The sequence below is a fragment of the Dipodomys spectabilis genome, unplaced genomic scaffold, assembly GCF_019054845.1.
Source record: "Dipodomys spectabilis isolate Male_0828 unplaced genomic scaffold, ASM1905484v1 ptg000054l, whole genome shotgun sequence".
NCBI classification, from domain to species: domain Eukaryota; kingdom Metazoa; phylum Chordata; class Mammalia; order Rodentia; family Heteromyidae; genus Dipodomys; species Dipodomys spectabilis.
The window spans coordinates 20,049,076-20,072,169 of NW_024870731.1; the positions used below are offsets into that span (position 1 = coordinate 20,049,076).

The 23,094-nt window shown below is 38.3% G+C and overlaps 1 protein-coding gene and 1 pseudogene across 1 annotated transcript; one reads left to right on the forward strand and one right to left on the reverse strand.

Annotated features, from left to right (window-relative positions):
• Positions 1-1,616: 1,616 nt before the first annotated feature.
• On the reverse strand, positions 1,617-21,828 carry Arf4 (ADP ribosylation factor 4). Its single transcript, XM_042680249.1, has 6 exons — positions 21,532-21,828; positions 11,513-11,593; positions 11,191-11,300; positions 8,767-8,838; positions 5,696-5,821; positions 1,617-2,558 (listed from the first exon to the last, which is right to left on the reverse strand). The coding sequence occupies exons 1-6, from the start codon at positions 21,596-21,598 to the stop codon at positions 2,472-2,474; spliced, it is 543 nt and encodes a 180-aa protein (XP_042536183.1). The 5' UTR covers positions 21,599-21,828; the 3' UTR covers positions 1,617-2,471.
• Positions 13,207-13,320, forward strand: LOC122108288 (annotated as a pseudogene).
• Positions 21,829-23,094: the final 1,266 nt, after the last annotated feature.

Genomic DNA, 23,094 nt, shown 5'->3' on the forward strand with positions numbered 1-23,094 from the left:
GGGGGGTGAGTTAGTTGTGGGGCTTGAAATCTGGGCCTGGGCACTATCCCTGAGCTCTTCAGCTCAAGACTAGTGCTCTACCTCTTGAGCCACAGCACCACTTCTGGTTTTGAGTGGTTTACTAGAGATGAGAGTCTCTGAAAGCCTACCCCAGCTGGCTTTCAACCACAATCCTGATTTCGGCCTCCTGAGTATCTAGGATTACAGGCGTGAACCACCGGTGCCTGGCTCCTGTGCCTATGCTTAAGTAAACTAAATGTCTAGTTTACAAGACTAAAATATTTCACTTTTCATTTTCAATAGGGTTATGTAAGATAATTGGGAATTTGAAATTGAAATGTTTAACCAAACAGCAAACCACTATACCTCACAGAAAAGCAACTGATAAGATATACAAAAAGCAGTATAATTGAGCAAAACTATTACAAGGATAGACAATAGATAATGGTACAATCTTCCAACTCCAACGATGCTACTGAACAAAGGGAATCGCAATTTTTCTTCAGTTTCTCTAAGATTAACATAATTTGACAATCACTTCATAGAACACTTTCTAGGCTTGGAGTAATGAACTGTTCTGTATAAGAGAAGTCACTGAGCCATCTTATTGACTAACCAACACTAAGTTTTAACACTGAGTTAACAATTAGCACTGACTCTAAACAGTGTCAAGTATTTAATAAGATTATTGAACAGTAAACCAGGACAATGACAATGATTTCTGTCTACAATACAGGATATTCTAGAATCATCTCATAACCCAACCCAAGCATTTTTCTGAAGCATTTGATCATTTCTCTTTGAACATAGTAAAACTTCTCCATTGAGAAGTTTAATTTTAATACTATGAGGCTAGAAGAAAAGTAATTTTGAGAAGTGGTAACATCCACCAGGTTACCAAGAAAATGCTTTTTAAAAAACTTTAAAAATAAAAGGCTATTTTGCAAATCTTTTCTAATCCCTGTAGTAAATCTCCAATTAGTCATCTCCAACCACCCAAAAACTGGAAGTGGAGTTCTGTCTCAAGTGGTAGAGCACTAGCCTTGAGTAAAACCAGCTTAGGGACAGCAATCAAGCTCAGTTCAAACCCAGGACAGGTACCCCACCCCCCAAAAAAAATATATATATATATAAAACAGAAAAAAAGGTAAAGTTTACAATAACTGAAACCCAACTAGAATATAGACAAAAATTCAAATTTATCAAGTGGAGTACTTAGTGACTTAAGATGTGGTTAATGGGAGTGTACTTTTATTGACTTAACAGAATTAGCCACATGCAGCTTTCTATTGGAATTCTAAAATTTGAGAAGTTAAAAAGTACTAGGAGATTTTGATCTTCTTTGTAGTAAAGTAAGATCCCTTAACAGTGTATATATTCTACCATATAAATAGCACTCTGAGAAAAAAATGTTTAGTTTTAGCTATGAAACAAACATTGCTTTGGAATGCTGCAACCCAGTCTTATGATAACCTATAATATAATGTATTCTCATCTTAATCAGCAACCTGGGATTTGTAGTATGGGCCACAGTATATACAATAATGCAAATCAACGTTGTTATGTAAGAAAATCCATTTCAAATATCATCAAAGCTCAAAAAGAACACACAATGATGTATTTTATCATTTTATTAGGAATAATTCCAAATGGGTTATGAAGAAAATTTATTCATTGAGTTTGATGAAATTTCCAAAAACTCTTAAGGAAGATATATTCACCAAAAAACAATAAAACATCAGCGTTTAGAACTACCATATACTGGGCAAAGAGTCAGGCTGATACCAAAAGCAACATGCAACATAAAAAAGATAACAATATAAAGGAAGACAATCTGCTGACTGTTATAAAACATCTAATATGAACTCTTTGCAACCAGCACAGAATTAACTATCAAATCCAAGCCACATCAAAGTAAGCTTGGCTGACAGAGGCCAGAAGTCAATAATAGGGAGAAAAAAATTTCCTCAGTGCAAGACTGAATAGTGTTTTGGAGTAGTTCCCTGGATGGTACAAGCAGTATTAAAAAACCTTTTTTGGCAAGGGATAGAAATAAATACAAATGGAATGCTACATTTTTAAATCAGCAGACTGCCCTAGGAATGATAAAGATACTGGTAGAGTAGCAAGGGGATAACTTTAAAACATTATTTGTGGTAGGTTCAAAAAACAGATTTAATTTAAAGGTGTCACATTAGCTATGTCCAGGCATTTAGGCATAAGGGAAGTAAAATTTAAAAGATACTATTTTTTTCCCCAAGGAGAATTTCTTTTAAAACCAAGCATATTGCTTAAGAGCAATACCATACTTGGTAGACAATAATTGGCAACAAAACAAGTTTTAAAGGCTGTAATAGTGTGCCCAAACCAGTCTCAGATACTGTTTAATAACCAAGATGCAAACTAATTTTGTTGTAACAAGCCTAGACCAATTCTATCACATATGTCCTTGGTTAGATATCCAGTTTCATTTAACGTTTTGAAAGCTCATTTGACAGCCAGTCAAGTCCCTCATACAGACCGGTTCCTTGGGTAGCACAAGTGGCTTGGACATACCACTGTGAAAAAAAGGACAAGAAAATACTTGATTAGTAAGATAATACATTACCACAAGTTTAAACTTCCTGGATAAAAACTTAAATATTTCTCCATAAATGCCCAAAGTAACTATGAAGCCACTTGAATAAATGTGAAGAGATAAGCTAATTTATTACATCTCACAAAGCTGATTTTATATTTAGTTGGCTCAGTAACTATAAAGATCACTCAACATGGGGTTGGGAAGGTGGCTCAGTGGTAGAGCTCTTGCCTTGCACTAACCTTGAGCTAAAGAACTGAGGGACAGTGCCCAGGCCCAGAGTTCAGACCCCACGACCGGACCAAAAAAAAAAAAAAAAAAACTCACTCAACATGGGGCTGGGAAGGTGGCTCAGTGGTAGAGCGCTTGCCCTGCATGCCTGAGGCCCTGGGTTCGACTCCTCAGTACCACATTAAGCAAAAAGAAAAAAGCCGGAAGTGGCACTGTGGCTCAAGTAGTAGAGCATTAAGTTTGAGCTAAAGAGCTGAGGGACAGCGCCCAGGCCCAGAGTTCAGGCCCCATGACTGGACCCAAAAAAAAAAAAAAATTAAAGATCACTCAACGTTCTCAACATTCTCAACCCTTTGACAATTTTCTAATACCTGCTGGTTCTCATAAACCCCTTAATGTATATCCACCTGTTCATTTGAGTTGGTCAACTTGCCACCATTTAATCTAAGAAGAGTCAAGGGGGAATCCCTAATTGGCTACCCTCCTGGGTTCTTACAATCCTCTTGTTCCCCATAAAACTAAGTGGAAAAGTCAATTTTTCTTTCTCAGTGCTGGAGATTGCACCAAAAAGCTCACACATGCTGGCGAGCAATCTTATCACTGAGCCACATTTTCACCTGAGAAAAAGCAAAAAAATGTTCTGAACTTTTCAGAAAGGTTATGAAACAGAAGGGTTTGCCTGGATTGTAGGGTTAAACTTTTCAGATAATTTCACTAACATTGCTCTCACATTCTAAAGTAATTTTTTTAACATGGCAATTAATCTTATCTCTAAGTAAACTGTATAAGAAGTAAGAAATTTTAAGTTATTAAAAAAAAAAGAAAAGCAATAAAAAAAGCAATTTAGTTCTCTTTTTTAATTGGCCAGGGTTGTTTGCTTGTTTTTGTACCAGTACTGAGGCTTAACCTCAGGACCTAGGTGCTGTCCCTTAGCTTTTTGTTTTTTTTTGTTTTCCCAGTCCTGGCATTTTGAATTTAGGGCCTGGGCACTGTCCCTGAGCCTCTCTATGCTCAAGGCTAGTGCTCTACCATGTGAGCCACAGCACCACTTTGGACTTTTTCTATGTATATGGTACTGAGGAATCGAATCCAGGGCTTCACGCAAGCTAGGCAAGCAATCTACCAGTAAGCCACATTCCTAAACCCCTGTCCCTTAGTTTTTTTGTGCAAGACTGGCATTCTAGCCACAACTCCATTTCCAGCTTTGAGGTGGTTAATTAGAGCAAAGAGTCACGTGTACTTTCCTGCCCAGACTGGCTTAAACCTTGATCCATGTATCTCAGCCTCCTGAGTAGTTAGGATTACAGGTGTGAGCCACCAGAACCAGTTTTGTTTTGTCTTAGATTAGAAACCTTAATGTTGCAAAGCTGTTAAATAGATATATAATACTGCTAATTATTATTTGAACATCTAACATCCCAATAACCAAGAAGGAAAGGAAAGGCATAAACTCACATTGAAAACTTAATAAACAGTGAATATGATCAAAGTACTTCATACCATGTATGAAAATAAAACCTGTTAAAAATTATTCTTAAACGTTCTGAGGAAGATAACAAACAGTAATTGGAAGGGGGGGGTGAATTTGATCAAAGGACATTATATGCATGAATAGAAATAACACAATGAAATTCCTTTGTATAATATGCATCAATTAAAAAGAGAAAAACCATAGTTTATCTTGTTCAGATCACCCTGGAACATCTCCAGTAGGCTATACAAAATAGTATTTGCTTGTTGACAAGTTAATACAAAACTATTATAAAGCATAGTATTATTGGCTTCTGATACCTTCTTTACATATGAATAACTGAAATATATGTAGACAATATTTCTTACAATTCTATATTCAAAATACCTTCAAATCATAATATTAACTTTAGAGATCCTTCCACAGCTTTTCATATCAAAACAAGCAAACAGTATTAAATGGTATTATTTGGAATATAACTGCTAAATACTGAACCTGTCACAGAAAATCAAATTACACAATACTTTCTATAAATCTATTTAAAAGGTACAAAATTAACATTAAAAATATCAGTAATTTTTACATGCTTCCCACATCTTTACAATACAAAAGACAAAAATCAATAAAGTATAGGTGGGAAGTCCAGGGAGGGCAGTAGATGAAGAGAGGAGAGAGAATGCAGTCATAATATTCAATGCACATCCTATGAAATTAAGAAAACTGAGGGGAAGCCGGGCGCTGGTGGCTCACGCCTGTAATCCTAGCTACTCAGGAGGCTGAGATCTGAGGATCGCGGTTCAAAGCCAGCCCGGGCAGGAGAGACCGTGAGACTCCTATCTCCAATAAACCACCAGAAAACCGGAAGTGGCGCTGTAGCTCAAGTGGTAGAGCGCTCGTCTTGAGCTGAAGAGCTGAGGGACAGCGCCCAGGCCCAGAGTTCAAGCCCCACGACCGACAAAAAAAAAAAAAAAAAAGAAAACTGAGGGGAAGGATTAGGTTAGGAGGGATGAGGATGATGATGATGATGATAAAAGGGGTGACATCATTCAAGATACAATGTACTTATAAACTGATTTGTTGAATGGTAATTCCTTTGTACAACTACTTAACGATAATAAAAATATAATTTTTAAAAAGATGCATTGTACATATATAATATACATAAACACACATACCCCTTTGGATCCTTAAAAGTACATATCAAAAGAAGGAATCAATTTAAAGCAAAACTTAAGAAGCTTTGAAGTAAATCCTGAAAGGACTGATTTTTGTGTAAGCAAGAGAAAATATTACCATATCTTTTTATAAATGATATACTCATTGTTTATTAAAATTAATTATGTTTAAACTGATTATTAGTTTAAATAATTACACAAATAATTCTAACAGGTTAGTATCAACCTTTAAATACTTACTGTTCTGTTACGAAGAGACTGAAGACCTAATTTATCTGTCATTTCACTGATGGCCATAGCATTTGGTAAATCCTGTTTGTTGGCAAAAAGCAGCAGGACTGCATCTTGCAGCTCGTCTTCCAAAAGCTAGAAATAAAAGGTTAAAATATTAGCAAATACCAAATTGACAGTAACTAACTACTTAAAACACTCTCTTCCTATTATTTAACATTAAATAAACATCAACCAAAAAAATAATTTTTTTTTTGGGTCCGGTCGTGGGGCCTGAACTCTGGGCCTGGGCGCTGTCCCTCAGCTCTTCAGCTCAAGGCTAGCGCTCTACCACCTGAGCCACAGCGCCACTTCCGGCTTTTTTTCCCCTGCTTATGTGGTGCTGAAGAATCGCACCCAGAGCCTCATGCATGCAAGGCAAGCGCTCTACCACTGAGCCACCTTCCCAGCCCATCAAACAAAATTTTGTAAGTAAATTTCACGTCCTTTTTTACAACTTAAATGCTCATATCCTTCAGTTTTAAAATTCAGAGCAAATAATAAGATGCCTTCAAGAAAAGCAAAACTGTCTCTTGGTTGGTGTTTTATTTTGCTTTTTAATTTCTTGAGACAGGAACAGCCTCAAAATACCATTTCTCCTGCTAGTGTAAGGATTAGGATTGCAGGTGTGTACACCCCTTTATCCAACGGCAAAACTATATTTTCAAGCTAATTTTCCTGCCCCCCATTGAGATACTTTACTCATTTGTCCTTCCTCCAAAGTCAGGTCCAATACAAATTGGAATAAAGTGTTTCAGGTCGGATTTTATGATGGTTAGTATCCAAAGTATTTAAATTATTGCTTTCTGGACTTTCATCCATTCTAGTCAGCTGGGCTTCATAATGAGATAAATACTAAAGTTACTAAGCCATTAGTAATTCAATCCAATAGATACAGTCTACTAGATAAAAGCTGGAAGGAATAACTGATACATGATCCAACATAGATGAACTTTGAAAGGTTATAAGAAAAAAATGCTGGTCACAAAAGATTGCATATTCTGATTGCATTCCTATAAAATCAAGATTAAATTATTTTAGTGAGACAAGTACTAGGTTAAAGGTCAGTGGTGTGTAGAATGGAGGAATGACTGCTCATAGTTCCAAGATTTCTTTTTGGGGGAAATAAAAATTTTAATATTAAATTGTGGTGATGACTATAAAACTTTTGTTTACTGAAAACTAATGAACTGCACATTTTCAATGAGCGATATTTATGGTATAATTTTGAATATCTCAAAATATAAAAAAATAGGAGTTGGCAATACTTTACTCAATGGGTAAAAAGCTAGCAGTGACTTGGTAACACACAATATAGCAAAATTTTTTTGTGTGCCTCACAGAAACAATGAATAAGTAGTGTGATTTCATTTTAGCAAACATTTCATGGCCACAACTTTGAAACCATAGTTTCCTAAATGACTTTTTCACTTCAAAAAACATTTTTATTTGGTCAGTCATGGAGCTTGAACTCTGGGCCTGGGCGCTGACCTTGAGCTTTTGCTCAAGGTAGTGTTCTACCACTTTGAGCCAAAACTCCACTTCCAGTTTTCTGGTGGTTAAATGGAGATAAGTCTCACAGACTTTCTGGCCTGGGCTGGCTTTGAACCTTGATCCTCAGATCTCAGCCTTCTGAGTAGCCAGGATTATAGGCATGAACCATCAGCACCAGGCTATCATTACTTCAAAAGTTTTAAGAATATGAATACAGGGCTGGGAAGGTGGCTCAGTGGTAGAGTGCTAGCCTAGCATGCATAAGGCCCTGGGTTCGATTCCTCAGCACCACATAAGCAGAAAATCACGGAAGTGACACTGTGGCTTAAGTGGTAGAGCACTAGCCTTGAGCTGAAGAGCTGAGGGACAGTGCCCAGGCCCAGAGTTCAGGCCCCACAACCAACAACAAAAAAAAAGAATATGAATACATAAAAATGGTAATTCAATATGACAAGGCTAAAGTGCCACAGTTGATGAAATCATCACTACTTTCTGACAGAATTATTTGCTATTACAAAACACGTTCTAAGTGATTATAAGCACAGCAGTAAGAAAATTGAACCCTAGGCCTTGGGAACCATCTTTGAACTAGGATTACCAGGTAAAAAATACTATAAATTTTCTATTTGTAAAATATAATAAGGGACTGGACTATATCAGACTACCTTAATCAGAGATACATAACAAAATTACTCGGGGAACAGTCTAAAAAGACAGGATTGGTTTATTCTAGACTTACTCTGTATAATGTCTTTTAAAAGCTCTATATTAAAGAGGCTGATGTGTTGCTAAGCAGATATGAGTGGTAAATCATATGTTTATCAAGCTCCAGCTCTGGCACCAATTAAATAAATAGAAGACTTATGTACATTCTTAAGAACCCATGAATATTGGACTGGGAATATGGGTTAGCAGAAGAGTGCTTCCCTAGCATGCATGAAGAACTGGGTTCAATTCCTCAGTACCACATAAACAGAAAAGGCAAATTGGCATTGTAGCTCAACTAGTAAAGTAATAGCTTTAAGCAAAAGAAGCTCAGAGACAGTGCCAGGCACTGAGCTCAAGCCCCAGGACTGGCAAAGAAAAAAAAAAAAAAAAATCCATGAATGAAATAGCTTCTTCCCCTGAAAATATTTATCAACTACTATCCACCATTATTATTGAGAAAAACAATCTTTTTTTCCTCTTTTGATATACTGGAGTTAGCAAGCCACATGCTTGCTAACAGGGTGCACAACCATTAAGCACACCTCCAGCCTTTTTTTGCAGATTATTTTTGAAACAGAATATCACTTCTGCCCAGGAACATTCTTGGCCAAGATCCTCCTATGCCCATTTCTCATAAGGCAAGATGATAGGCTTGAGCCAATATATCGCACTACTACTGGTTGCGAAGTGGTCTCAAACTTTTTTGCATGGGCTGGGCTGGAACTAGGCTCCTGCCCTAAATCATCCTCCAAAATAGCTAAGGATTTCAAGTATGAGCCAGTGGTGCCTAGCTTAGAAAAACACATCTTGAAAATAATAAGTTTAAAATATATACTTACCATTTTTTGCAACACATCTGCTCCTTCCTGAATTCTTTCACGATCATTGCTGTCTACCACAAAAATAAGACCCTAAGGAAAAGTTTTTTCAATAAATTATAAGTTAAAATTAAAGGACACAATAAATATGAAATATACTAATGGTAGATAGTATCAAAGAAAGGTATTGGGTAGAAAAAGTCAAAATGACGATTATTTAAAACTGATTTGAGCACTGTGTGATTTTTAACTGTTTCAAATCTTAAAAAAAAAAAACAAATCTCACTCATTCCTTACTTTTCTCCATTATACTAAGAATGATAATTTTTCCCTTTTCTTATCTCTACTGTATTTAAGTATAGATAAATTTAAGTAGCAAAACAGCTACTAAGTGAAGACAAAAGAAAAAAATCAACAAGCTATCCTAAAGTATCATGAACTATGTAATTCATTCAGGAAAAGATAGAAACAACGTGTAAAAACAACTGCAGGGCTTTATGTACACCAATAGTTTCATATATATTATTATGGAAGAAAACCAGCCTTACTTCAGAATGTTGCTGTCAGTTCTGTAATCAGAAAAACCAAGTGATTTTCCTAAGCAAAGTATCTCAAGGTTCACTTGATCAAATAAAAAAATTCTTACCAAAAAGATAGTAGCAACTTTAACAATATTAACAAATATTAGAATGCTGAACTACAAGAGATGGGACTAGGAGACAGTAGGTGAATTAAGGCTTTTCTGAAAATCTTTCAAATGGAACAGTATAAAACTCTCAACCAGAAAACCAACAACAGATTAAAGATTAACATGTTTTATTAAAATTTATTTTTATACTAAAGCAATTTATTAAATAGCATTTTTAATACCTAAGACCTACTATTAACCACTTAACAAGCTGTTTTGTGCTTTTGTTTATAATCCAGAAAGGTGGGCATATTAGAGATAAGAGTATCGATTAGATACTGCCTACCCACAATAACTGAGGAATTTTTTACACTAGTCTCTATTTCCATAATCAAGATTTTTTTTAGTAGAAACTCATATATCAAAATCTCTTTTCTAATGAAGCAATGTTAATGGACATAAACATTCTCATTTTTAATATATTTAACTTTAACCAGACATTTAACTAGTGTATTCACTGTCACTGGTGACAAATGTACTTCTATTATACTCAAAATCTGAAGTACTGGAGAACAAGTAGAACACTGAAAATCTCAAATACATCAAGTGTTTAGTAAGCTGCTGACTTTAATAGTAAACAAAAACTGACAAGTAACCTCTGGGGTGGTAGAAAAAGATACCAGAATTGAGGCCAGGTAACCCAGAAAAAACACGCCTTTCCCAAAGTCATTACAAGCTTCAGTTTCCTCAGAAACAGTTGACCAACAATTGTTCTCAACAGGAAGTAATTTTGCCCAAACAAGTAGGTTGGGAATAACAGCTACTGGCATCTAGTAACAATGGATGAGGATGATGTAAAACAGCCCACAATACAAGAGAGGCCTCCCCAAAGCCTAACAATAATAGGGTTGCTATTGTAAGATCCCAGTATCAGCTCCATCAGAGAACTTGCTGGAGTACGGACTCTCAGGCCTTAGCCATGCCCAACTGAATCAAGCTCTATTTTTAATAAATGCCCAAGTCATACATACACACACTGAAGTGTGAGATACACTATGGTATTTGACTTTACATTCCCAGAGTTTCTGATTCACATGGTCTTTGGCTATGCTTGGGGGTATGGGATTTTTGAAGTTCCCCATGTAGTTCTAATATACAGCCTAACTAGAGGACGCCAAATCTGCAGGATCACTAAGGTCTGTTTTATACCCCTATTGTATATACTAGATAATAATATCTTACAACCATACATAAATTCACCTTAATGTATTTTCAAATAAAATAAATTTAACTAGGCTAAATCAAGGTCTATCACTATTTGAAATACATTGCAAATGTCTATAGTCAGAAAGTTACATACATCTTACTTTCTAAATTACTTTTTACCCAGGCTAAGCTTTAAACCATGATCCTTCCAAAATGTCTACCTCCTGAGTAGGTGGGGCTACAGGTATAACAGATGTGCCCAATTCTTTCTTTTTTTTTAAACTAAGACTTAACACTAGGACAACACTAGCCTGGAACATACCATCCAAATGCCTTAGTATTCCTAGTCCAGAGATTCTAGGCATGGGCCAACAAACCCAGTACCACCTAATTAATTCTTTTAGTACCCATCACACTTTATCTTCCAAAATCTTACAAGTATGACTATTCAACTCTTTAGTGATAATGCACTAAATAATATAGGGGAGCAGTGAAAAAATGAGGGCTCATATAATAAACATTAACATCCAAGTCAATGCTAAATATTAATATGAAGCTAAGCATAAAATCCATAAAGGAAAATTATAAAAAGCTATATTACCACTCCTTACCTGGGTATTCTGGAAGTAATGCCTCCAGAGAGGCCTAATTTTATCTTGACCACCAACATCCCATACTGTGAAACAAATGTTCTTATATTCTACTGTTTCTACATTAAAACCTAAGGGAAAATAAAAAAAATAAAATAAAAATGACCATTGTGCATAATAATTCATTGTGAAAATAAACCTTTTTATTATTTTCCTAGAACAGTTTCTTTTTAAGGTTTACTAAGATAATGAACAAGCTTAACAATAATTCAAATTCAAATTGTCAATTTTTATTAACATCTATTTTTATTATATTTATTTATAAAGTCCGTAAATTTCTTACCAATGGTAGGAATGGTGGTGACTATCTCTCCTAACTTCAGTTTATACAGAATGGTCGTTTTACCAGCAGCATCCAATCCAACTAGAAGAAGATATTATAGAGATTTAAAATTTGGACCAAAGTTTACACAGTAAAAAATTTTGCAGTAATTGATAGTTTTAAACTAAAAGTTGTCTGCCTGCAGCATGAATACAAGTTAAAAATGAAATTCTTTCATTTCTGATTCCCCACGGAAATACTTCCTACATGAAGGCTTTTCCATTTTTCTTTCTAGATCTAAACAACATATACTAGTGGAGAAGGAAAAGATTCAGGCTCTAATCTCTAGTGTTGCCACAAATTAGTTCAGTGCCTTGTTTATTCAATTAATGTATATATGTGCAGTACATGTAAGTATTACAAGCCCCCAGGTCCTTGCTCATGTTAGATACACACTATACACTTGATCTCAGCCAAAGGGCCTCACCCCTAGACCTGAGAAAAAATGGCCACAAAAACAAAGGATTAGGTTAAATAGCCAAGATCGCTCCCATCTCAAGTTGTACTAAGTCTATGAAATACCACTAATTTTAACACAACACAAAGTGAATCAAAGAACAAACACCTAAAGCAAATGAATCCTACACTTAATTCTCCATTTATTTATATATTTATTCAGTCATTATCTGTAACAGTATGAGGTTTGAATTCAGTGTCTTGCATTTGTGAGGCAAGTGCCTTACCATTTGAGCCATGCCTCCAGTGCTAATCTTCCTTTTATGTACATAGCAAACTGAGTAAATGGTCTTGATGCTAAAGGAAAAATGTAACTATGCCTTATGCATGTTACAATGATAGTAAATAAAAAAAAATATTCTTCCCCTACCTAAAGCCATTTAACATCATCTGTAGAGAAGTAGAAACACAAGTCTAGTTGATGTTTTGTAAAAATGATCCTACCATATTCTTCTCCATTTCAAATGTCTTAATTTTTAAAGTAACTTATTTGAAGCAGAGAAGTATTAGGAAGAAAGGTATTTATTTCTGGAGCAAAAAAAAAAAAAAAAAGACTAGAGCAGGGCAAGTTCTTTATTACAGCCATAGTGAATAACAAATTAAGTACTTTTAATATGACTGTATAATCTACAGAATGCTAGGTCCTTCATAAATGGTGTAACAGCTTCATTGAATTAATCACTTTTTAAAGGATATCACATTTAACTGCTTACATTTAGTTTTATCACACTTGTTAAAGTTAAAACCAGTTCAACTGAGTTTTGTTTTGTTGGTACTGTGGCTTGAACTCAGAGCCTTTCAATTTCTTGCTTAGCATTTTCACTCAAGGCTGGCACTCTACCACTTGAGCCACACCTTCACTTCTGGTTTTCTGCTGGTTAACTGGAAATAAGTGTCACAGACTTTAGTGTTCTGGTTGTTGTCTTCAAATGGTGATCCTCAGATCTCAGCCTCCTTCAACTGAGAATTGACTTAAGCAGACACCCTCTTAAAAGTATGACTTAATACATGAAAGCAATGCTAACAAGCTTTAAAAGGAACTGAGAACACTTATCTAGTTTACATTCCTATGCAAGTAAGTTTAACTTTTATCAGTACAATGAGAACAGAAAGCTGCAAGAAAGTCAGACTCCTTCACCAATGTAGCAGTCTTTTCTATTTTATATCCTATGAAGGGTGGCTTTAAGATCTCTCTGGAGGTACTGTATGAAAGGTGAAGGTTGGCACTCCTTTTAGTAAAAACAGAAAAGGCCCTCAGACCTGAGAGTGCGCAATGTGTTGTATATAACTTAAACTTTTTGTCTTTTTTTTTTTCCTGCCAGTCCTGGAGCATAAACTTGGGGCATGGGCGCTGTCCCTGAGTTTCTTTTGCTCAAGTCTAGCACTCGATCACTGGAACCTTAGTGCCACTTCCAGCTTTTTCTGTGCAGTTTACTGGAGATAAGAGTCTCAGTGACTTTTCTGCCTGGGCTGGCTTCGAACTGCGATCCTTAGACCTCAGCCTCCTGAGTTGCTAGGATTACAGGCGTGAGCCACCAGCAACCTGTTATTTTTTTTCTTAAATAAATGATTATTATTCCTGTGATTTCAATCAAGCCCTGTTCCCTCTTACTTCTTTATATAAAGATACAGGATTATTCTTTCCAAAACACTATTATAAGCACTAGTCTACTCCAAAACCCTCATTCATGAGCATAAGAAAAACTGGGTGTAGAGCACCCAGTGGTAGAGCACTTTCCTAGCTAGCATGAGGCCCTGGGTTCAATGACCAATACTGCTAAAAAAGAAAAAGGAAGGAGTGACATTGATCAAGATGCACTGTTTTCATAAACTGCTTTGTTTAATGGCAACCAAGGAACCTACACAACTACTTAAGGATAATAAAATTATTTTTAAAAAGAGAAAAAGGGAAAGCAAAGAAAGCAGTTATAACATCCTGGGTTTGATTCCCCAACACCACCACAGGAAAAAAAAAATAAAAAAACATAATTTGAAAAAAAAATAGACAAATATACTTCGGAGTATGATATCTAGCAAAAATACAGAAAAAAAATGAAGCTGGGTACTGGCAGCTCACATCTGTAATACTAGCCACTTAGAAAGCTAAGACTTTAAGAACCAAGGTTCAAAAGCAGACTGGGGAGATAAAAGTCTAAAGAGATTATCTCTAATAACCAACAAAAAACAAAATGCAGGATGATAGGCATGGCTCAAGTAGTAGAGTGATATGTGTGAACAGAAAAAAACAATTGAAAGGGGGCTGGGAAGGTGGCTCAGTGGTAAAGCGCTTGCCTTGCATGCCAGAGGCCCTGGGTTCGATTCCTCAGCACCACATAAGCAAAAAAGAAAAAAAGCCGGAAGTGGCACTGTGGCACAAGTGGTAGAGCGCTAGCCTTGAGTTGAAGAGCTGAGGGACAGCGCCCAGGCCCAGAGTTCAGGCCCCATGACCAGACCCAAAAAAAAAAAAAAACAATTGAAAGGGCTTTGAAGCCAGGAGCCTGGTGGCTCACACCTGTAATCCTAGCTACTCAAAAGGCTGAGACCTGAGGATCACAGTTCAAAGCCAGCCCAGGCAGTAAAGTCCATGAGACTCTTATCTCCAATTAACCACCAGAAAACTCGATGTGGCACTGTGGCTCAAGTGGTAGAGTGCTAGCCTTGAGCTGAAGAACTCAGGGACAGCGCCCAGGCCCAAAGTTCAAGCCCCACGACCGCCACAAAAAAAAAAAAAAAAATCACGAAAGTGCAAGGCTTTGAATTCAAGTCTGAGTATCAGCAAAAAAATAATTTAAAAATTCAGGAGTCACCAAACACCGGAGGCTCCTACCTGGCAATTCTAGCTATTCAGTAGGCTAAGATCTAATAAGGATTGTGGTTCAAAGCCAGTATGGGCAGGAAAGTCCATGAGACTCTTATCCAATTAATCATTTAAAAAGCCAGACACGAGCTATGGCTCAAGGGGGAGAACACTATCTTTGAGCAACCTATTCCCACAGTTTAAGCCCCACAACAGGCAAAAAAAAAAAAAAAAGGCAGGAGTCTTTTAATTCCCATGGGAACAAGAAACATCTGTCTCTTCCATTTCTCTCTAACTTTGCTATATATCAAAATAAATCACTGTTAAGATGTTCAGAGAAATACCGAAAAGAAAAGGTAATTAGGGCAAAAGAAAAATCACATCTTTCATTCTACAGGGCTACATCTCCTCAGAGTATAAAAACCTATGTTGATTCTGATCAAATTTTTAAGTAAACCAAGTCAGAATGCAAAGTGAGATGCTAATTAGGAAAACAAAACAAACTCACTTGAGTCAGGTTTTCAGATGGCACCAGTCCTCATTGTAGATGATCAAAACATCATACCACCAGTTAAAAACAACATAAATCCAAAAATATTGACAAAGCATGGAAGAAATCCAAGACAAATCATGCTTACATAACTACTTGACAGAAAAGAATGTCAGTAATCCATATTTTCTTTAAATAAATTCTATTCCTGCTTGAACAGAACTCAGCTAAACATCAGCCTTTGGATGCATCCTAATAGTTCAATACTCTATTGAAAGAATTTTACCAATTAGATATGTATTTCTTTCATTTACAAAAAATTCAAGTGCATTTCTTTTATCAAAATATTGGGCTGGTTACATTGTGTAAAGCATCTTTCTGAAAATTACTGCTTTAGGGTCTCTGTCTTACTTTTTTTTCTGCATTGCTTTAGAGCATATGCACTAGACAAGAGCTCTACCACTGAGCTACCTCTGCAGATTTTTCATTTTTTAAAGGAAGCATTTACAAATAATATAACCAAAATCCCTTTTAAGCATCAACAAATTATTTTATAAATTAAAACTACAAGACCAAGATTCAATGTCTCACGGCCACATAAAAGCTATCTCTGCTAGGTGGCACTGGCTCTTACCTGTAATACTAGCTACTCAAGAGACTGAGTAGCCTCTGAGATCTGAGGCTCAAGGTTCCATGCCAGTCTTGGCGGGAAAGTCTCTAAGAGTCTTTCTTATCTCCAATTAATTACTACCAAAAAGCTATCTATATAACCACCATCACTTAAAACTCACTGTTTAAAACAGTTGGTCTAACAATTTTGTGCCTCTTTATAGTCATTTCTTAAGCATGTATTTCCTTAATGTTGCAATGTTTGGCAATGAGATTTCTTTCTACAACGAAAGACCATACCAATTCTCAACCAGCCCAGATAAGACTAATCTGTACAGTCCAGTGTGTTCTTCCCCCCTACTGAACAAACAAGCCAATGTCTTCAGACATATTGGAATCACTACCTGTTTTCCTTAAGTAGGTCTATACTCTGAGCAAAACCACCTGAATGAATCATCTTTGCAAACGCGTAAAGAGCATGTCTATCAAACTACTGCAGTGCAGAAAGTGAAGAACCAAATGCAATTACCTCAACCTTGAAAAAGGAAAAAAAAAAATCTGGAAAAAAAAATTGTTTTCAGATGAGTAAAATGACAGATTTTCCTTTGTTTTTCAGTGCTGGAGGTGGAACCGTAAAGTTCACCCATAGTAGGCAAGTACTCTCCCACTGAGCTATATCCCCTAAAGTTCCTTCAGCACTCAATTTTTCTAAAACAACCTGAAAACATATTTTCTTAATTTCAGCCAGGCACCAACCAGTAGCTAATGTAAAACAATGTAAAACATTACAGCCACATTGGAGAATAGCTTGTTAGATCCTCAAAATGTTAAACACAATGCCATAAGACCCATTCATTCCATTCCTAAGTATTTATTTTCTCAGTACAATTAAAAACACATGCTCACACAAAACCTTGTTCACAAATGTTCACCATGGGATTATTCATGAGATCCAAAAAGTAGAAAAAAAGAACACAATCTCCATCAACTGGTGACTGAATAAACAAATGTGCTATTATCCATAAAATGGAATTATTATCCCCCATAAAATAGAATTTAGAAAACATTATACCAAGTAAAAATTCACACATTAAACTATATATTAAATAAAATGTCCAGAAAAGTAGATTATTTGCTAAAAGTAACAGCTAAAGAGTTATAAGACTTTTTCTTGACAAAGTTGTAAATATTCTAGAAAACAGTGGTGATTATCATGTAACTTTGTAAATATATACATAATATACATATGTGTATGTATATAGTACATTTAGGGTACACTTGATGGTATGTAAACTAAGTTTTTCAGGGTTTTTTGGTTGTTGTTTTTTTTTTTTAAACCAATCTTGGAGCTTCAGCTCAGGGCCTGGGCACTGTCCCTAAGCTTCTTTTGCTCAAGGATAGCATTCTACCACTTGAGCTTTTTCTTTTTATGTGGTACTGAGGAATTGAATCCAGGGCTTCAGGCATACTAGGCAAGCACTCTACCACTAAGCCACATTCCCAGCCCTAAGTTTTTCAGTTTCTTAACTGAAACAAAACAATCCTAAATTTGATGCCTCTCAAGTAGTATTTCTACACTATCTTGCAGATCTTGCTATCTTGCAGATGCCAGAATTTAAATAAAGATTCCCAATTCGATCTCTTAAAATGTGGCTTCTAGAGCCAGGTGCCGGTGGCTCCTAGCTAGTCATGAGGCTGAGATCTGACGATCCTGGTTCAAAGCCAGCCCATGAGACACATCTCCAATTAACTACCAAAAGACAGGAAGTGGCACTGTGGCTCAAGAGGTAGAGTGCTCACCTTGAGCTGAAGAGCTCAAGGACAACACCAGATCAGGAATTCAAGCCCCACAAACAACAAAATATAAAATAAAATAGCCAGGTGCCAGTGGCTCACACCCGTAATCCTAGCTACTCAGGAGGCTGAGATCTGAGGATTGCAGTTTGAAGCAAGTGTGGGGCAGGAAAAGCCATAAGACTCTTAGCTCCAATTAACCACAAGAAAACCAGAAGTGGTTCTGTGGCTCAAGTGGTAAGAGGGCTCACCTTGAGCTGAAGAGCTGAGGGACAGCGCCCAGGCCCAGAGTTCAAGCCCCATGACCAACAAAAATAAAGTGTGGCTTCTCTGTATATCACTGATCAAATTCCCATAAAACATTTTACATTTTTTTCTGCAGGCCATACTTATCTTAATATAATTCCTCAGAAGTTTGAACACCCAAAATGAAACTGAAGTTAACAGGTTTAGATAAAGTAATGAGTTTAGGTTTTGCTTTTATCCAACAGTTTAGGAACATTTCTACTTTTACCAGTGAGTTAATTTGCAGCAAACTATCAATGTCTCTGACAGGCTATCTTGTAGGAATTCAAGAGGATCCATCTAAGTATGGCTATATCTCTCAGTTTCTAATGACACAAACTTGATTATTGTGTCTTTTTCATTATTTCCTATATTCATGTAACTAATCAAAGGACTATTTAAGAAAAAAAAGTCTGGCAATTATCTTTTCAATAAAATGGTATAAAAGCATGCTTGAAGTTTAGAATACCATACTATTATCACAACTACAATTCTAGAGGAAAAACTACTAAAAAGTTGACAATAGGACAAAATAGTGAAATAGTATAATGCAAGTAATTATTACCTTATTCTTTTCACATCTATATTTCACAAAAGGTCCTTTTAGAATCAAGATGAAAACTATTTAATAAATGGATCTACAAAATATATACTAAGGGAAAAAATAAAACCCGTTAAGCTTGAAATTACCCTTAAAATATTGGCATTTTTAAAGTTGGCAAATAGCAGTTTCTTCTTGAACCTCTCCAGACCCAAAACCATAGCAATAAGGACAATACAGAAGTTCACTGGTATCAACTAATTTTCAGAAAGCAACACTGTTCAGCTTTACAGGCAAGAGGGTATCACTTGTAACTCTTCTGCAAAACATATTAGTTTTCACAAAGCAGAATTTAAGAATTCACTTGCCAAAAGTATATCTTATCTCAGACTCAGACATGGACCTCATTTAAGATAATCAGAACAGCTATTGTTTTCTAAAGGGCTACATGAGAACTCTTAAGATGTAAACTGGTTGTCCTTGAATTTAAACTCAGCATCATTCACATGAGTAATTTCCCTTTCTAAATAATTACATAATTTCTGTTGATTAATCATTGAAAATATTTTTAATTTTTTCTAATTATGATTAACTATCAGTCACATGTAACACCACCTTTTTTAATTACTTTAGGAAAGAAGCTAGTGCAGGAACTAAATGTATTTCTCCATTTTAGCAAACCAGATATATTCGCTAATGCTACCTCTTAATTAATACACTTTAAAATAGTTAAAAGGCCAGAGGTAAAACATCAGAAGTGTATGTACTTGGCACTGGAAATGTTCTTTGGGTCAATCCCCAGGACCAAAAAAAGAAAAAGAAAGAAACCCTAAAGTCTGGGGAAAAAAAATCTATTTATTAAAGAAGACAAAGAATAGATTTTTGTCTTAGTTTTAGAAGAAAACAGAGGCACACTCATGAAATGTGGGGGTGGGAGGGATTATTCTGGACTAGTACTGTAGCTCAGGGATGGAGCACTTACCTATCAATCAGAAGGAATAAAATCATTCTGTCCTTCTCATAGAGGAAATCTGGGGCAATTTTGACTTATCTTTGTGAAAGAATCACGAATGGATTGTAGCTCCAGTACTTGAATGGGGCAGACATTCATCTATAATTTATGCTGTCTTTCATAAGGCCACATTTTTAAAAATCTTATAATTATCAAACTTCACAATCACTTTTCCCTGTACATGCACACACACACCATCAGGTTTACACTTCCTGTAAGTTAGCAAAGATGTGAGTTTTGTAACTAGAGTGCATTTAACCAAGGAAAAGTGACTACTTTGAATTAAAGTGATAAATAAGAACAGCAAATCCAAGTAATAAAATATCTGACTTAAAATGAACAAGCACAACTTCTATTCTTACACAAATGGAAAAAGCTATATATTTGTCCTCATCCATTTTTTTCCCAACCATTGTTAGGGAAGGACAGGGAAGTTTCCCTCACTAGTAAATATAGGAAGATGTTTATAGCATCACACACACACACACACACACACACACACACACACACACACACACACACACACACACACACACACACACACACACACACACACACACACACACTCGCTTTCATCCCCCTTAACGATTTTAGCCATCACAAGAGACTATGAAAATAACCATTCATTTACAATAAATCTTAAAAGATTCATATACGTTTCTTGAGGAACACAATCATGTACTGGTTAAACTCTAAGAAACTTGTTGGAAATTCATTTTTCACAGTCCAAAGTCCTCCCATTGACTTAACGTCCTTTTTCAGACTGCAAATTTTTAGCTGCTTAAAGCTTAAATAACAGGACTGCCTGCCTAAAATAATTCTGTCATCTTTACAGCAGAAATCGGAGAAAACTTTGAGAGATAAAACATTTTGAATGGTCATGAATGTTGTGCATGAATCATGAAATGTAACAAGACCCAAATGTGTATAATCATGCTCTTCTTATACTGTGAAATATTATGGAAGCTTCCTTTTGACAATAGTCAAGTCCAAAAATAAACCCTTTTATCCTCATTCTCTAGAAAACAAGCTAATACACAAGTTTCAATGGTGAAAGTTAAGAGGAGTTCTTTTTTCAGATCCATGCAGCTCAACGGTGAGGAACAGAATACAGCATTAAAGAGGTGACTTCAAAAAATTAAAAAAAAAAAAAAAAAAAAGAAGCGACTTCGCCTGAGCTGGCAAAAACAGGAGGGGCCTTGAGAACAGTTTTTTTAAACCGTTCTACTTTTGGAAAGATTAAACAACTCTAGTTATTATTTGATCATGCTACCCTGAAATTGTTCCGTTCAGGTGCTGAAAATTCTAGGTTTGTAAAACACTCGTTTTCTCAAAGTTTTTAAATGAAACTTTCGACCAAATGCACAAAAACCTTGCATCGGTCCAATGTATTTCAGAGTTCTTGAAAACGGCTAAAAGAAACGGAGACGTGATCACGTCTTCACGGGACGAGCTCGTAAATAACAAAAGTGAAAACAATGAAGACAGACGCACAGCGAGGAGCAGAAGGAGCACTCGAGGGCTCCGGAGTCCGCACAGCTCGGGACTGCCTCGCCACGACACAGGCCTGGCCACTTCCTGTCCGGGCGGCCGCTGCTGGCCACGGCCCCGCGCTCACATACCGACGTGGAGGGCACGGAGCGTACACCGGGGGGAGGGGGGGCTCGCGTCGCCAGCCTCCCTCCGACCGCCGCCCACACTCGGGCTGAGGCTCGCACCCTCACGGGGGCCTCGCCGGCTCGCCGGCCTTCCACCTCCACCCCAGGTTCCCCGGCCTTCACTCGGGCCAAGGAGGGAAAGCCGCGCGCGGAGAAAGGAAGCCCTGCCCGGCGCTCGGGCGGCCGACGGGGCGGTCGCCCACCCCGCGCCCCCATTGTTCCCCCTCCAGGAGCCTCGGCCCCTCCCCCACCGCGGCCGGCGGAGGACAAAAACAGGGGTCCCCCCGCCCCCCGCGCTAGAGACCCGGCCCTCCTCCGCTTCCCAGCCCCTCACTCACCCATCAGAATGCGCATCTGTTTCTTGCCGAACAGGCGGGAGAAGAGGGAGGAGATGGTGAGGCCCATGGCGGTGGTGGCACTTGGCGATGGGCACAAGAAGGGGTCCGGGCGGCCGAGGGCCTTCTCCTTTCACGCTCACGATAAAAGGAGCGGAAGGGGAGAGAACGAGCTGCGGAGAAAGCCAGCGGCTGGACCGCCCGCAGCCCGGCGCGTCGAGAACGAAGATCCCGGAGCGGAGTTAGCGGGGCAAGGACCTGCTCGGCGACTGGCGCGGCGGCCCCAGCCCAGGCGTTAAGAGCCCTGCTGTGCCACGTCACACGGCGGCCTCGGGGACTCGAGCAGAGGCCCGCCCGTTCCAACGCGGACAGATTCGCGTCGACGCCGCCCCACCCCCCTGCGCTTCCGGTGCTGCCAGGGCTGCGCCTGCGCATACAGGGGATTGGCCGGCTTCGCTGACGTGTATCTCTCGCCGCCGTCACTTCCTGGAGCTGGTGGAGATCTCTTGGCGCAGGCGTATTGAGAGACGAGCGAATCCCATGATGCCTCGCTTTGTTGCCTTCACTCAAGCTCAAAGCGAGAAGCTTCCGTCGAGTTAGAGGCGGTGAGGGCCCGTCGTCCCTACTTCCGGGGTGGCAAAAGGTCCCTGATGGGTTGGGTGGCGGACACGTCGGTCCTTCTCCCCTTTGAGTTTACGGTCGTAGTGCTGCGCCGCCGCCCGGAGGAAGGCGTTGTGGGCTCGAGGCCTTCCTTCCGGGATGGCGAGGAGCGCCTGGGGTTCGTTGGCGGGCTGCTGTCATTGCTGCGTCCGCCGGGGCTTTTCCGATCCCCACCCTGGGAAGACGCGGGTTCTCCGCCCGTGACCGGACCTTCCCTTACGGAGAGGGGAAGATGGGTGGTTAAGACAGACCTGTCTGCGCCTTGTTAAGATGCCAAGCTCCCAGGCCCGAAACAAGTCATCCCTAGTTCCGTGTCGAGACGGGAGTCCGAGTCTTTTCCGTCGACCGTGCTGCATTCTCCCTGCCGGGGCTGAGGAGCAAGCACGCGGTCTCCACGGCCCACCCCTTAAGGTTTTCAGACAGACTGGCCTCGAACTGAAGGCGAGACCTCGGACTTGTGAGGTCACGACCCCAGTCTTTCTGCTTCCAATTTTTTGAGTAGGCGCTTGTGGGGTTTTAGATGGATCTTCATCCTCCTATCCCCATCTCCAGAGTAGCTGCAATTACAGAAGTAATCCCTCCCACCAAGCCATGCTGGCTAGATTGCTTTTTTTTTTTTAATAGTTGTACATGCAGTGTGCATTTTAACGAGTCTATTGATGTATGCTCGCAATAACCATTATCCCTGAAAAGTTTGCTTCTCTTGTATCTTTTAGTCTTTATATAAAGAAGAAAAAAGCCTCCTCCCTTTAAAAATGCTATGATCGCTGTGCACCCAGGGCTCATGTCTCTAATCCTAACTACTGGGTAGTTCTGAAGAATCTGGTTGGAAGCCAGCCAGGGCAGGAAAGTCCCTAAAACTTTTACGTCCATTAATCACACAAAAGCTGAAAGTGGAGCTGTGTC